Source organism: Parathielavia appendiculata (assembly GCF_033297405.1).
Source record: "Parathielavia appendiculata strain CBS 731.68 unplaced genomic scaffold N657scaffold_29, whole genome shotgun sequence".
Taxonomy (NCBI): domain Eukaryota; kingdom Fungi; phylum Ascomycota; class Sordariomycetes; order Sordariales; family Chaetomiaceae; genus Parathielavia; species Parathielavia appendiculata.
The window spans coordinates 71,575-85,962 of record NW_026944248.1 but is presented as its reverse complement, the minus strand read 5'-3'; the positions used below and the strand labels follow the sequence as shown (position 1 = coordinate 85,962).

Below are 14,388 nucleotides of genomic sequence, written 5' to 3'. Positions count from 1 at the left end.
CTCATTCCCTGCCACTGCCTCGACCACGTCCGGCGTAATTGGGACCTCGTCCCCTCGCTTCTCTAGAAGGAGCGCCATCAGCTCTTTTCCGTTCCACTCATTCCCTGCCGCTGCCTTGACCACATCCGGCGTGATTTGGACCTCGTCCCCTCGCTTCTCTAGAAGCAGCGCTATCAGCTCTTTTCCATTCCCCTTATTCTCCGCCGCTGCTTTGACCACGTCCGGTGTGATTTGGACCTCGTCCCCTCGCTTCTCCAGAAGGAGCGCCATCAGCTCTTTTCCGTTTCCCTCATTCCATGCCGCTGCCTTGACCACGTCCGGCGTGATCTGGACCTCGTTCCCTCGTTTCTCCAGAAGGAGCGCCATCAGCTCTTTTCCGTTTCCCTTATTCCCTGCCGCTGCCTTGACCACGTCCGGTGTGATCCGGACCTGGTCCCCTCGTTTCTGTAGAAGAAACGCCATGATCTCTCTTCCATTCCACTTATTCCCTGCAATTGTCTCAACCACATCTGGTGGGATCTGTACTCCACCGTCCCCTTCCGCCAGAGGGTCCGCCCAGATCTTCACTTGGTGGTCTCGCTTCAGCCGCAGCGGTTTGGGCTCGAGAACCTCAGCTTCCAACTTCCTGAGCGCCTCCCATGCCTTATCTAACACTCTCCATCGCTCCAGGACCTCCGGCAGCATCTTATGCGCCGCCACGTGCAGTTCTGGTATCAATTCCCTCTCCCGCTGCACTCTCTCCAGCCACCGTTTTACCAGCACTTCTTCCTGCATCTGCTCCTTCACACCATTGCGCACTTTCTCCAGCAATTCCATTTCCCACCGTAGCATCAGTTCCGCACGTGTTCTTAGATCACGCCTTTTCCCAAGGCTCCCCCCCAAAACCTGTCTTTCAGCCATATCTGCAGTGGTGGGCAGGAGTACGCACAGTCCTCCGAAGGAGAACTCTTCGCCCACAGATAAGAGGAATGTTTCCGTTCGGGAATTGACCACATCAAGTTTTCTCACGCGCTTGGTTGAGTGCCACGCCAGCTTCTTTTCGAAATCGTCTACGCTACTGCAGGATGGACTGTCCGGGTTTCGTAACATTGCATAGATCCAGAGCGAATCACCTGGGGGTAATTTCAGTTTCCGATGGAGAGACTCGAGTTGGAGCGTCGTCACTAAAAATGGGTCGCTATGCCCCTTATCGAGAAGGGACACATCGACGAGGTAACCGGCGCCCAGTAACGTCTTCAAACTGCTGATCCGCGCGCCGACGAACTCAATCTCATGTCGTTTCTTGTCCGGGAGAATGATTGGGAAGTTTCCATGGGCGTCATTGATTGGCGTTTGCCTTAAGCCCGACTCCGGAGACGACCAGTCAATCGCCCAAAGGGGGAGACTTTCGATCTTGCGATAACATGCCGCACGTACGAGGATAGCCATGAGGCCGTGGGCCTCACTAAGCTGCACCGCGATCCTGCTATACGTTCCCTCGGTTTCTTCCTTGTAGTCTGCGACGTAGCCGAGACTTTCGGCGCAATTGATCATGCCAAAGACTGCGAAGACTTTATCTCGCGGATCTTTTGCATCGCTATTTCTAGCCAGGTCGAGGAGTTCAAGAAGTTGTGATGGTTCCCGGTATCTTGGTTTATCGAACTCGATTAACTGAGGTAAGGATCCAAGATCGTCGAATAAGTTCAGGATCAGACGTCGAAGGCGCCCCCACGGCATCTCAAATGCACCGCATATCACCGTCGCCTCCTTCGCTAGACTGACCTCCTGTAAGATCCAAATTCGGGAGAAGTACCGACGGCTGAGGAGAGAACAGAGGGCACGTCTCGCGATCGCCGATAAAGTAGGCTCGTCGCAAAGCTTAAGGTCGTCCTGGTTAAAACGTAGTCTGTCGCTGATGTATGAAACGCTCTCGTACTCCACGTTCGTTGGTTCTCCTAGGTAAATGAGCACCCGCCGCGCTCCCGCATAGATTTCTGGCATGAGCTGGACCTGATGGCCCCGCTCCTGCTGATCTTCTTGATTGATGCACACGGCATCAATCCAAATTGTCCTCGCTCGCTCAGGTAGGCGGACCCGCCTTAGGGCCGCCTCACAGTTGACCGTAACGCGCAAAGGCGAATTGTTGAGATAGATCTCTCTGCTCTTAGTGGCGTCACCGAACTCGTCTGCCCAGGTATAGGAGATTGCCTCATATGTGGGTCGGTTCTCCAGCTTGCATGGAATCAGCCAACAATGGACAACGTCGCCGAAGTTGCCCGCTTTGACCGACAACAGCCGCAGCTCCGTCTTCTGTCGTATGGGTTTGAACCACCGAGTGGCCTCGCCATGAGCAGCTGGGTCCACGTCTGCAGAATAGCAGGTCAAGCACCTCCGGATACCGCCAGAGGAGTGGAGTTCGAGAAAGTTGCAGAGCGGATTGTGCCATGTGCCCCCTTCTTCTTCGCTTTCGGTCCGGGTCGTCTGTTCCTCTTCGTCTTCAGTCCAGGTCTCTTGCTCCTCCTCAGGGAAGGGATCTTGGTCCCTTTGCTGGAAGAATTCATCGGCCGATGAGTAACCCATTGTTCGGTTATCTATCGGCGGATTGATTTGGGTGTCGGGGAGATGCCGGTGAGCAGCTTAAAAAGATACGGCTGTGTTGAGACTGCCGTCAAATTTTTACGCGGTTTCCCAGGCTTCACGCCTGCTTTGACTGGTTCGTTTGTCCTGATGCACCGCAGTCTGCCTCGAGTCCTTGCTTATGTGGGCGGTTGTGATGCCCCTCTGCAAATCTGCCTTCCCGCTCTTCGTGTGCGCTGGAGGAGGCCGTGCATTCCAATGCTGCATGCATGGCGCCTTGGACGGACAGCTGGCCCCGTGGCTGCGTCCGGTGGCGCTTCGCCACCTCCATGCAGAGCGCTTGGCGGGATTGACGGCTGCTTACGCCCTGCTGACAGAACGGACCTCACGGGCAATATTTGCTACGACGCTTTTGGCCGTCCCATCAGCCGCCTTTTAGGCAATGATATCTCCAACTTGCCGAGTGGATGGTCGATCTGAATCCCTTGCAGCACAAGCGCCGTAGGGTCAACACTGTGACTGTTGCAACCGGCGGCGGAACGGCCTCCTCAGTAGCCGATGGATTGCGCTCCGTTCGGCTGCCCGGGCGAGTTTTTGTGATGCCTAATCAGACAGGGAGACGGCCCCACCGTGACATTGACACTGGCAGCGTTGCGGTGGGGGCAGCTCACTAAATACGGCCAATGGGGGCTGACCTTACTCCGTGCATTTCCTACGGTGTGTGGGTCAGAGGACGCAGGCGGTGAGAAGACTGCAATTGATCTCGGCGTTTACGAGTCGCATGCTTTTGCAGCAACCCGACCGACCAACCTGCAAAAGGTGCACAAGCTTTCTTGTTCAGAGGGCACACGGTGTTGGGCTGAGGTGGCGCTTGCAGTCCCCACCACTCCTCGTTCTGCTTAACGCCCCTCTGCCCCATATTGCGCTCGGACGACCTCGCTTGAGCAACGCCAGGTGCAAAATGATCGAAGGCTGTTGAACTGAGTGGGTTCCTTGGCACCAAGATTCAGGGGCTGAGCACTGATGTTCAATGCGAGACTCTCAGTCAACACAGATCCATCACAATGACGGCTGGTTGACGGACTTGGAGACTCTCGGTCAAGATGGGCTTATCATTATGAAGCAGTTCCTGACATAAACGTCATATCATGGCACACTGTCTCTATATAAGGGGGTAATTCCCCTGGGAGGATTAGAGAGGACAATTTTTCAAAAAAAGAAAAAGGGACATTCTGAGGCGCCCTAACCCACTATCTTGATCCTTCATTTGTGTGGTCACTCTGGAATCGTGACTCCAATTCGGCTTCATTTCATACCTCAATCTACTCAATACCACTTGGTTGGTCTGGGCTTACTCGGGCATGTAACTGTTGGCTGCCCAACAACGGCCAAAGTCATCTTCTTATTATTGCCTATCAACAAGCCGCACTTTACCCTTGTCGTTCTGGGAAATCATCGCTACGCTCGGCATAGCCGCCTTTCTCCGAGCAAAGAAAGCTTATCTCACAGTCAAGCCACCTTTTAACTTTCCCGCGGAGGTTTAGAAAGCTTAGACTAGATATCTTCTCATACTTCTTCACCTCACGTGTCATTTGGGTTTTAAAAGCCTTCCGAGCCCGTTTACCACCCCCCCTCCTTTTCGAGTACTCTATCCCAGTCGAAAATCCATGAATACCAAGCGTCCTTGAGCTTCTTTAAGGTGGAGAGCTCCGAAATCACGTTGTGGTCAACCGACCAGTCATTTCCTCTGAACTGAATCGTTTGGAGAGACTGTAGCTTCGCAATCGCCTCGATCAATGACATTGGTATCGATCCGACAAACTTGAAGTCTAGGGACGAAAGGTTTCGCGGAAGTATTTCGACGCTTAACCTGAATACAACTGTTATTGGATTGTCCGCCTATCCCGCTGTGACAAGGATAGCCGAATGCCTAAGTGGGTATTCGTTGCTGGTAACCGTAGTAAACCAGGCACTGACTTGCGTAGTTGAGCCGGCTAGTCAGTACTATTTATCCGCGAACCTGTAACGGTCTCAGGTAGTATATTGCAACTAGCTGATGACGACTCTACGAGTACACTGAACTTGGGGAAGGAAAGAAGAGATGTGAGACTCTGGTAGCTCGAGAGCCAATTTATCCTCACAGGTGTGCGCTGCTAGAAGGTTCGACACTGTGGGTCGAGTGGGAATTGCTTCATCCAGGGGGTTTGGTGGACCGTGCTTATACAAGAGCTGGCCGAGGGTCATCGAGGCCCATCTCGGACCCAGCCCGTTACATTACCCCCCTCCTCCCCTTCTTCATGGGGAGTTGTCAGTCTCTGACCGTGAGCTTCCTCTAACCTGACCAGGAGGGCTTCCCATGTCGGCTGCGATAGCCCGTCCATTTGACGAGGAGCTGTTTGCCTCTCCCCTTTTCCCTGACCTTGAGGATCTCGTCCACTAGGTATGCTTTGGCCTTTTCTCGAGCTACCAGTGTCTCACATCTCTTCTTTCCTTCCCCAAGTTCAGTGTACTCGTACGAAGGTAGGGAGCTGAAATAACAGCAGTGGGTCCGGTACTGACAGGGGTGTCTCGCTTGTACCTCCTTTCCCTCTCCCAACATTGCAACCCAGGTAGTCCGGTTCATACTTCAGTTACTTCAATATCTAGTACAGAGCTCATTTGCCGCGATAACTGCCTGAACGCGATTGGGCATACTCTGAACTAATTCCAAGAGCCAGTCTTCAGGGACCTTTTCCCATGCCTCTTTTACAGCAACACGAAGTTGATCATACGACATCTTTTCAAGTTTCTCCAAATAGTCCTTCATCCAGTGACTTGACAACAAGCCCTGCCAGTACCGGACCCACTGCTGTTATTTCAGCCCCCTACTACGGCGGTGCTCTGCTCAAACTCTGACAAAACCCAAAATTTCACTTCCCTCACCCCGGCCGTAAATTTTTCAATATCCTCACTCTGCATACCCCCGTTTCCTTGATTTTCCATCACTCAACCCGAATCTTCTCTTCGCAACGCCACAGCTTCCCAGCCACAACCCTTCCTCACGCACAGACCTACCAAATCGCACTTGTTCAGGTCGCTGATACCTTTCCTGGTTTCACAAAAGCAGCGTACACTGTAGCCTTATACCAATCAACATCTTGAACTCCAGATTTACCACACTCATATTGCTGCTGTCACACTCAATTTTTTTGCCGTCGTGGCGCTTGCTTTTGTCCAAGTTCATCAACAGGCGAACAAAATGGAGCTCAAGCAGGTTGACCAGGAAAAATTGAAAACTGCCCTCGAGTTAACAAGCGGCAAGATATATCAGATATTCAACTCGAGGACGGATAACAGGAGCCGACCGCGAGCCTTTGGGCCGCAGGAGCCCACAGCGGTAGAAAAAGCCGCCAACACAATTGCAGTTTGGACGGGAGGGACTGCCGACACGGACAGAGTAATGGAGGAGGCCTGGAGAGAGAGGTGGCTCAAGGAACGAGACGGCCGGACAGCAAACGAGGCCCGCAGATGACTTTGACCACCAGCACGATACTCCGTTCCAAGACAAAACCCTAAGGAGACACGACGGCCTCAGCAGAGCGAAGAGTTCACTGTTGATCCAGATTCGAACCGGGGCCATAGGCCTTCGGGCTTTCTTATTCGAAAGGAGAGTCCCAGAGGTACTGACGCCTATATGCGAGTGTGGAGAGGGGCGAGAGACTGTCGAACACCTTGTGATGTGGTGCTTGGCCCCACCGTTGACTCGAAGATGGGAGAGAGCCGAGATCAGAACGCGAAGGGACTTTTATTCTGTCCTACAGGCAATCAGTCCCAAAGCTGCACGGCTAACGGGGAGGATCCTGGACTGGCTGATGGACTCGGGGAAACTGCCGATGTACGGTCTGGCCAGGAGGCTGGAGCTGGAGCTCGCAGTCTGATACCTTTCCTTCGAAGGCCAAGAGGCCTTCCCACTTTGTATTTGCAGGATCGCACTACTGATCGTTTCCTTGATTGTCGATATGGGTTTTTCACCCGGCCCACGAGGGCGCGGTTTTCCTGTATAGTAAGTTGTTGAAGGTCCGGCACGCCCTAGGGCACAGCGGTGTAGGAATAATAATAATATACAGTGGCAAGGCGAGGGAGCCTCTCATTCTACTGGAAGGGAAAGCACCATCGGATCTAAAGATATGGTCGCCAGACATGAAAGCAGTCCGGGCAACGATCAAGTACGCAATGGCGACAGGGAGATTAGATCTTGACGAGGAAGGACGGAGATTGGATCCATTCATAGTAGAGGAACTCCACTAAACACCACACAGCCTCAGCCAGCAGATCCTGCTTTAGCTGCTAAAGATAGGACGCTGAACGCTTGGAGAACGCAGCCTCCAAGTCGATCTGCTAAAACCCAAGTCAAGCGGCAATAGTTAGTGGCGTGAGACAGGGGAAACGAGTAGAGGGCTTGTACGAGTTGATGACCGAACGTCAACGAATCGGATGTACAGTAGTTAGCGTGCCAAGGCCCTTTAGGCTTCGTGCCTTCGGGCGAAATGAATTCCATCCATCCATCAAAAAAGAGTAAATCACCAGGTTCAGATTCACGTTTTCGGGCTGCCCACAGTGGCGACAGCTTCTTGTCTTCGTTGCTGTTCAAAGGGGATGTTTTTTGCCCTCATAGCTACCAGTTCTGGAACCTTTTTGATCAGACAGGGAACTTTTATTGGCAAAAAGGCCAGTATTTCGCCGGACGAGATCCTGCTCTCGTTCCAGACCGTGGCCGGTTCTATAACGACGACAAACCACAGCCAATGAAGTCTGGAAGGCGTAGTCTATTCCGCCTTGATTATGCTACCGAGTTCTCTAGACACGTTTTACGAGTCCATTTGCAATAGAAATTTTGTGGTGACACCGAGCCAAGAGCCAAGCGCTTCCAAGCGCTTGCGCCTCTCTCACCGCGTCTTCGTCTACCACAGTACATCCGAGACGACTGTAAATCCCTTTCGGGGTTGGACGTCTAGCATCGCCAATGAGCCAAACTTCAAGTGTGCAGCAGCCCCACAAGATCCCACGAGACTCAGCCTCCCAACTTGCGCGGCCCAAACCACCTGTTTGGGAAGCGCAGTGCTCTTCCAGCTAGCCTTTCAGAGTACACGGTGACTCGTAGTCTCTGAAACTGGAGATGGACGACTGCTTAGGTCCCGAGCCGTATCCCCGGGCTGACGTGATATTTCTCGGACTTAGGAGTCTTGCAACTCCGTCAACAGCTTGTTGCGATTCGAGAGGTATCTGGTCTGGAAGTCTTGATGCAAGGAGCCGATGCGATGATGAGCATAAAGACTCGCATATCTGCCACCTTGTAGCGCACATCACTTCCATCAGCAGTTCTTTCCTCAAGGCAGCAGGCTTCCGTTCTTCAATCTGCGACTTACGCTACCCCCCAGTTCAGCAATCCCTTTACCCACAATGGAGCTCACCATCTTTGTCGTTGGCCTCCTTGCGGGCGTGGTTTCAGCCAGAGAATTCACCTTGTATGAACACTCCAACTTTGGGGGCGCAACCCACCGGGAGACCCGTCCAAACGATGACAGATGCTGTGCGTATCCCCCTTGCATATACTGATAACAACGGGTTGGATACTCATGAGGTCTAGGGAATATGAACGGCGCTGGTGACCGAGCAAGCTCAGTGCGAGGTGGCGGATGCACCACCTTCTACCGGTAAGTGAATGGCTCATAGTATCTCCATCATGTACTTTACTAACATTGGGAACTAAACAGAGAGCGAGACTGCCGCGGCCACAGCTGGCCAAACTACGGTGACGCCCCCACGGTTCCAGGCGCGCTGAATGACCACATCTGGTCCTTCCGCAACCGGTGCCAAGGCTGCCCTGACCCTTTTGACACGTGTCAGTACACAGCCGAGGACGGTCAGTGTGTCTTTGGATATGCGGCTTGCCTGCAAAAGATGGGCTGCGGCGGCCGTGCCGGGGAGGCTGATTGTATTGGGACTGCGACAGGTACGATTCCTCTCATCGACTTGAACCGTTTTGTCCTTCTTCCGGCTAAGTCTGAGAACCCAGGTTGCGCTATTGCCTGTGGGTGATCTTAGCATCTGGACTACACAGATGCTGTGCGTCCTGTATGACAAAGTGAATACGCCTGGTATGGACTGTGAGCTTGGGGATGCATGGCAGCTAGTGGCGGTGCGGTTGATGAATGAGGGAGGTCAAGGAGGGTAAGCTGGCTCAAGCAAAGAACAACGCGAAACATTCAGTCCAAATTGAGCACAGCAAACAAGAAACCCCCGGCTATGCAACGTGAATGAGTGAATGGCAACCACAGAGCCAACTTGAAAATTCCGAGATATTCGAATGAACGAGATAACATATATTATCAGTGAGTGGCCCATATTGGTGAATGGTCCACCTTCAACAGTTTTGAGTAAGGCTGCAATGAGATGTTATTGCTCTTAAACAAATTCATTCCGAATTTTTAAGTACGGCCCTGCTAAACTTGCTAAGGAGGGCCACTCACTCATATAAGCCACTCAGTGATATAAGCCACTCACTGATATGGGCCACTCACTGATATGGGCTACTCATGGATAATATACTGTACATAAAGACATCGGGAAACCGCATATGCAAAGCACATTACCTTGACGATTCCAGCAGACAGGAACATCACGACAATGCCCGAAAATCCAAGATATTATACCACGATAGGTATATTCCGTCTTTCGAGACACTCTAGCATAGCAAACTACAGCAGAAACCAGTGAGGAACTCACAGCTGAAAACCTAAGCCACACTCTCTTTGAATGGACGACGAGAGAGGAAGCCCAAACTGTTGAACTGAGTGGGTTCCTTGGCACCAAATTCACGGACTGAGCACTGATGTTCAATGCGAGACTCTCAGTCAACACAGATCCATCACAATGACGGCTGGTTGACGGACTTGGAGACTCTCGGTCAAGATGGGCTTATCATTATGAAGCAGTTCCTGACATAAACGTCATATCATGGCATACTGTCTCTATATAAGGGGGTAATTCCCCTGGGAGGATTAGAGAGGACAATTTAGTTCCAAAAAAGAAAGGGACGTTCTAAGGCACCCTAACCCACTATCTTGATCCTTCATTGTGTGGTCACTCTGGAATCGTGACTCCAATTCAAGCTTCATTTCATCAACTTATTCAATACCACTTGGTTGGTCTAAGCTTACTCGAGCATGTAACTGTTGGCTGCCCAACGCAAACCGGACCAAGCCAGAACCAAACTTGTCTATTTCGGCGCGCTCAAACATTCTTTCTATGATCCTCCGCCATCCTCGTTTCTGTTTCTCCATCTCATTATTAGCAGTTCCTCTCAAGATAGAGCAAACTCAGTAAGGTCAAAGGTTAGGCCGGAAGGGGTGAAACTAACAAAGCAACGATAATAGGGAAAACAGACTTGCAAGCCTCCCTCACCCACTTACAACCGGCCTTCGCCCTGTCCCAAATGAAACAACGCCATGCTCTGTGCGACGGCTTCATGGCGCCCACCCTCGACAACAAGCCAAAATCCACGAACAACGCCTCAGCCCTGTGCAAGAGAGGCATGTCGTCGACTGGTGCCTCGATGAAGAAAAGTCTGCAAGGGCTCCTAGCCGTAGCCAGGTGGTGAGTTTTGCGTAGGCCATCTTGGCTGAAGGAGGTGATCATCAGCCCCTGGGTGCCAGATGGATCGACCGCTTTCTACGCCGCCACGATGCTGTCAAAACTAAGAAATCAGCTCTGTTGGAAGCTCTCGTACGAAAGGCTCTACACGGGACGCTTACAAAGATTTCTGCGAGAGGCTGGAGTTGTCACGGGATTCCCCGTTCCTGGTCTAATAGTTATGTCATATGCTTGCGGTTATGCATACGTCCTGGGGTCTGATCATACGTCTATGGTCAAAGAACTACTGCCGGCAAGCTACCAAGGCCCTATCAAGCTTCACAGCATCGGCTGCCGTGAACAAGCGACGGTTCCTCTATTGCTATAGGGATGCATCTAGGCTTGGAATGTCTGCTAGGAATATCATCTCTAGGTTTAGGAACACCGGTATTTGGCCGCTGGAACCATCCAAATTGCTGGAAGACCCCGAGGCAGTCCTGAAAATTCAGGCTCTTCTTGCACGGCTGGAAACACCACCCCCTAAGCCTACGACTGAGTTCTGGACACCTCAATAGAGCCAGGACATCTATACGCACCAGCGAGGTGTAAAGGAGGGCATGGAAGCTAGTGGACGGTTGACAAGGACTCTGTTGGCCAAGCCAGGCAAGGCCCTAGATGTAAGAACGCCGAGATTACATCTGTAATGGTCCCAGGAGTATATTGCAACTAGCTGGTGACGACTCTACGAGTTTGCCTCGAATGGAGAGAGAAGAAGAAAAGAGATAACTAGATGACAGGAAGAGAGGGCAGCTCTTATATGCTCCGGAACACACGGACACTGCCTGCTTCAGGATGACGTTATGATGATACCACGGCCGAGGGTTGCCGAGGCCATCATGGGCTCAGCCCATCACAACATCTTTGAAAGGCCACGTTGACCACTTGACGAAGGAATTCGAGGCTTACGAGCCACAGGGCCGTAAGAAGCTAAAAGAGAACGCCAATAACAAATTTGCAATGATTGAGGATATTATCCAGGCAAAGGAGGATCCAATGATGTCCCCTACGAAGAAAAGGAGGAAGACGCGACAGAACAGCCAGGCAGTCGAGGAGGCCGAGCAGATAATTGGTGTAGCTCAGAGACTATTTGCCGGGCCGAAGAGGAGTAGAATCATCAGATTCGTGTATAGATTGCTTGTAAATTGGATGAGCTAGATGTCTTTTATCCTGGTGGTGATGAGGTGTCAGAATTCCATTGTGGGGTCGATTCCGTTGTTGGTGTCCAGACGTCTGGGAGCCGCACGCCAATCAGCTAGGTGCGGATTGGGGTATGCTATCTTGGTTCGTTTGGCGCCGTGGCGAGAGGACAGGATCGGAAAGAGAGGGAGGCCAGCTGGTGTGTTCCGTCTATGGGATCACTGGCCTGAGAGGTCGTGGATAGGCTAAGGTGAGGGTATAGATGTGTTGTGATTCTCTACCGGTGCTAAAGCGGACTGTCGCCAGGGTTGATGATTCGATGGGCTGGAGATATGCCTCACGTCCGAAAGATGCGGGTGCTGCTACCTGGATTAGGGCTCGAGTCACAACCCGAATCATATGGGTCAAACAAGCAGAAACTGGCATGCACTCCAGGGTTTAGTGTGTGAGGAGAATCAGTTACCAGGTAGGTAATGTCCTGTGTTCTGGGCTATGCTCTTTCAGGCCAGCGACCAAGGTAAGGCTACCTAGTACCCAGAACCGACGACACACCTAAGAAAGCTACATGGTACTCCCCATCTCGAACCAGGTCGGTCGCTCCCTCTTAGCCACTCACCGTCAACCTCTTAAGTGTGATAGATGCCCCACTCGACCTCAGTCCAGTCCCCCAACGGCCGCTCACAATGCATCACGCCCTTGGCGCCAACCTTGTCGAACCACTGGAAGCGGGCGATCGAGTCGCGGATGAGGTCGCGGACGTCCCCGTTGCCAATCTCGGCGGGGCTATACATGGGCGAGACGCCAAAGGCGCAGGTGCCGTAGGTGGCGATGGTGCGCTGCGACGTCCAGACAGTCCAGGTGCCGTCGCCGGCGATGTTGTCGTGCAGGCGCCAGCAGTCGGCGACGAGCGGCGAGCCGCCCGATGACTGGTTGATGAAGGTCGAGTCGCCGCAGTCGTTGATGGCGGCGATGGCGAAGCGGTTGGCGCCGCCCGAGGTGTTGGTGCTGCTGTTGGTGGTTTTGTGCGGGCTCGGAGTCCAGACCACGCCCGACTCAGGAATCGACTTGGGAGTCGTGACGGACTCAGTGGGAGCAGCGCTGGCGGGGGTCATGATGCTGGCGAGGGCGGCCAGGACGACACCGGGGCCCGTGAACTTCATGGTGAGCCGTTTGAGGATCGCGGACTTTGAGAGAAGGTGGAAGACGGGTAGGTGAGAAGATACGAGTCGGTGCTGGCTCTCGATCTACTGAGGTTCGGGTAGTTCGACGGGGAGGGATGATGCTCTTTTTATACACAGTCTCAGCTGTCTTGAATCCGACTACCTCGGCATAGGAGGCACCATGGATGCCTGGCTACTACTTCCCTGGCCATATCCACGTTCAACACCACATCGTTGACCCTGCGCGCAGTCGAAACCCCAAAAAAAACAAGTGTTTGGGGATTCGGGAAGTCGGTTCACTGTCAGCAATATTGTCTGCATGGAGCGAGTGCAGCCTCGCCTCAATATCACGCTGACATCCTGCCGGGGCCGTTTTGCTGATTGGAGAAGGAATTAATTAATTACAAGGCACGGGCGTCCCGCCTGATGTAGCGTCGGTATTACCGCAGTATATCTCTCTAAATGAGCCTGAGCTAGAAGAACCATCCGACGGACCACGTGAGCAATTCGTATGTTACTCAAAGAGTCGTTGGTTAGGGCAATAAGTCATCAAGACGGAGCAGAATTATCACGTCTCTGGCGGTGGCCAAGGTAGGTACAGCACGCGCCGGCAGCATTGGATCGTAATATTGTCAGGTTGGTGCCTGGTTCATCCAGCATAATAGCGGATGTTATGAGAACAATACTACCTCGACGGCGGGGACATAAAGAGATTCTGGTACCCTACCATTTCGGCCCCACAACTAATGTACCTATCGTGCCATGTCAGCAGCGCCGCTTGTTTATTGCAACCTTGAAACGCAGGATCGCGGGCCGCCGCCCCCCAACCAACCTCAAGTCACTTCGTTGCCAATACCAATAGCACATGTCTAGCGTTATTAGTTGCCTCTGCTAACTGTGTACAGAAGCTTGACTTGACGGGGTGACTTGTGCGCCCACGAATCCATCAGCCATGGTCCATGTTGATTTATTGGCATCGTGCCACGCGCCGGCGTCGACAAAGTACTCTGCCCGCAAATCTCGTCTGAACAAGCCACCCGAGAGATTCATGTTCGCAGTCGCTTCGATGCCATCAGCAAGGGTCACTCTCAAGCGCTCCGCAACCTGCCCCTCTCATGAGGTAGGAATTGGCCCCCTAGTTGTCTGCTTAATGCAGTCATCATAGGCGGATTCACTCCTCCGACGACGGCCCGGCCAGTTCTTGAGTCTGCTGGATTGGCGACAGTTACAGGCTTGAATAACGTAGGCAAGGTTCATTGGCAGCTCTGGTATCAATTGAAGCAGCGTTCCGAATGAATCAAATCAAACCAAATCAGACTCAGATTTGATTTGATCTGAGCGGGCAGGGGTGAGATTTGCGATAATTTGAGTTTGATTTGAATACAGTCAAATCTATTGAAACTGTTAGAACACAAGTGGCGCCTTGCCATCGCGATTTCCAGTCAAGCAACCTCCCTGCTTCAAAACACCCGTTTTGACAGCCAATACTTCAAACAAACGAGCTGCTCAATTGTCTGGTCCATCAATCGACACCTTTGTGTCGATATCGTCAACTTCGATTGGCTGAATACTGTCTCAACCTCACAAGAAGTGGCCGGTATTGATCGGATATCGAACGCCATTCTTGCCAGCTTTGGCAACGAAGTCTGGTGCCGCCGCCACCATTCTAGGGGGTCCTTCACAGGTAACAACGGCAAAGAGAAGTATTCAGTAATCTCATCCTTTAGGAGGAGATCCTCAGGCTTATCGTAGAAGTCTTCGTCGATGAGGTAGTTCGGTCGAGTCTGAACAGACTGTTGGGGGAATGGAGAGCCCTGCTCGTTGTAATCATCGTAGGAATTGCGATGTCGTCGACGTAAATACT

At 52.3% G+C, this 14,388-nt stretch overlaps 4 protein-coding genes across 4 annotated transcripts in view; 1 reads left to right on the top strand and 3 right to left on the bottom strand.

The window, feature by feature from the left end:
• N657DRAFT_558260 (uncharacterized protein) overlaps positions 1-525 on the bottom strand; it is a gene marked incomplete at both ends in the record, with an annotated part of 2,266 nt that extends 1,741 nt beyond the window's left edge. Inside the window, one exon of the mRNA XM_062787964.1 lies at positions 46-525. Coding sequence (XP_062643028.1) covers positions 46-525 — 480 coding nt within the window. The remainder of the gene's footprint in view (positions 1-45) is intronic.
• An 879-nt stretch (positions 526-1,404) lies between these two features.
• On the bottom strand, positions 1,405-2,424 carry N657DRAFT_560142 (HET-domain-containing protein; the record flags this gene model as incomplete). Its single annotated transcript, XM_062787977.1, has 2 exons — positions 1,405-1,650; positions 1,738-2,424. Coding segments are annotated over 2 exons (933 nt in total), but the record flags the coding sequence as incomplete, so codon positions are not given.
• A 5,157-nt stretch (positions 2,425-7,581) lies between these two features.
• On the top strand, positions 7,582-8,979 carry N657DRAFT_650357 (uncharacterized protein). Its single transcript, XM_062793923.1, has 4 exons — positions 7,582-8,125; positions 8,183-8,249; positions 8,310-8,548; positions 8,612-8,979. Exons 1-4 carry the CDS (start codon positions 7,996-7,998, stop codon positions 8,632-8,634), a joined length of 459 nt encoding a protein of 152 aa, XP_062643026.1. The 5' UTR covers positions 7,582-7,995; the 3' UTR covers positions 8,635-8,979.
• A 2,811-nt stretch (positions 8,980-11,790) lies between these two features.
• Positions 11,791-12,616, bottom strand: N657DRAFT_263331 (uncharacterized protein). Its single transcript, XM_062786503.1, has 2 exons — positions 11,988-12,616; positions 11,791-11,965 (listed from the first exon to the last, which is right to left on the bottom strand). Exon 1 carries the CDS (start codon positions 12,522-12,524, stop codon positions 11,991-11,993), a length of 534 nt encoding a protein of 177 aa, XP_062643025.1. The 5' UTR covers positions 12,525-12,616; the 3' UTR covers positions 11,791-11,965; positions 11,988-11,990.
• Positions 12,617-14,388: the final 1,772 nt, after the last annotated feature.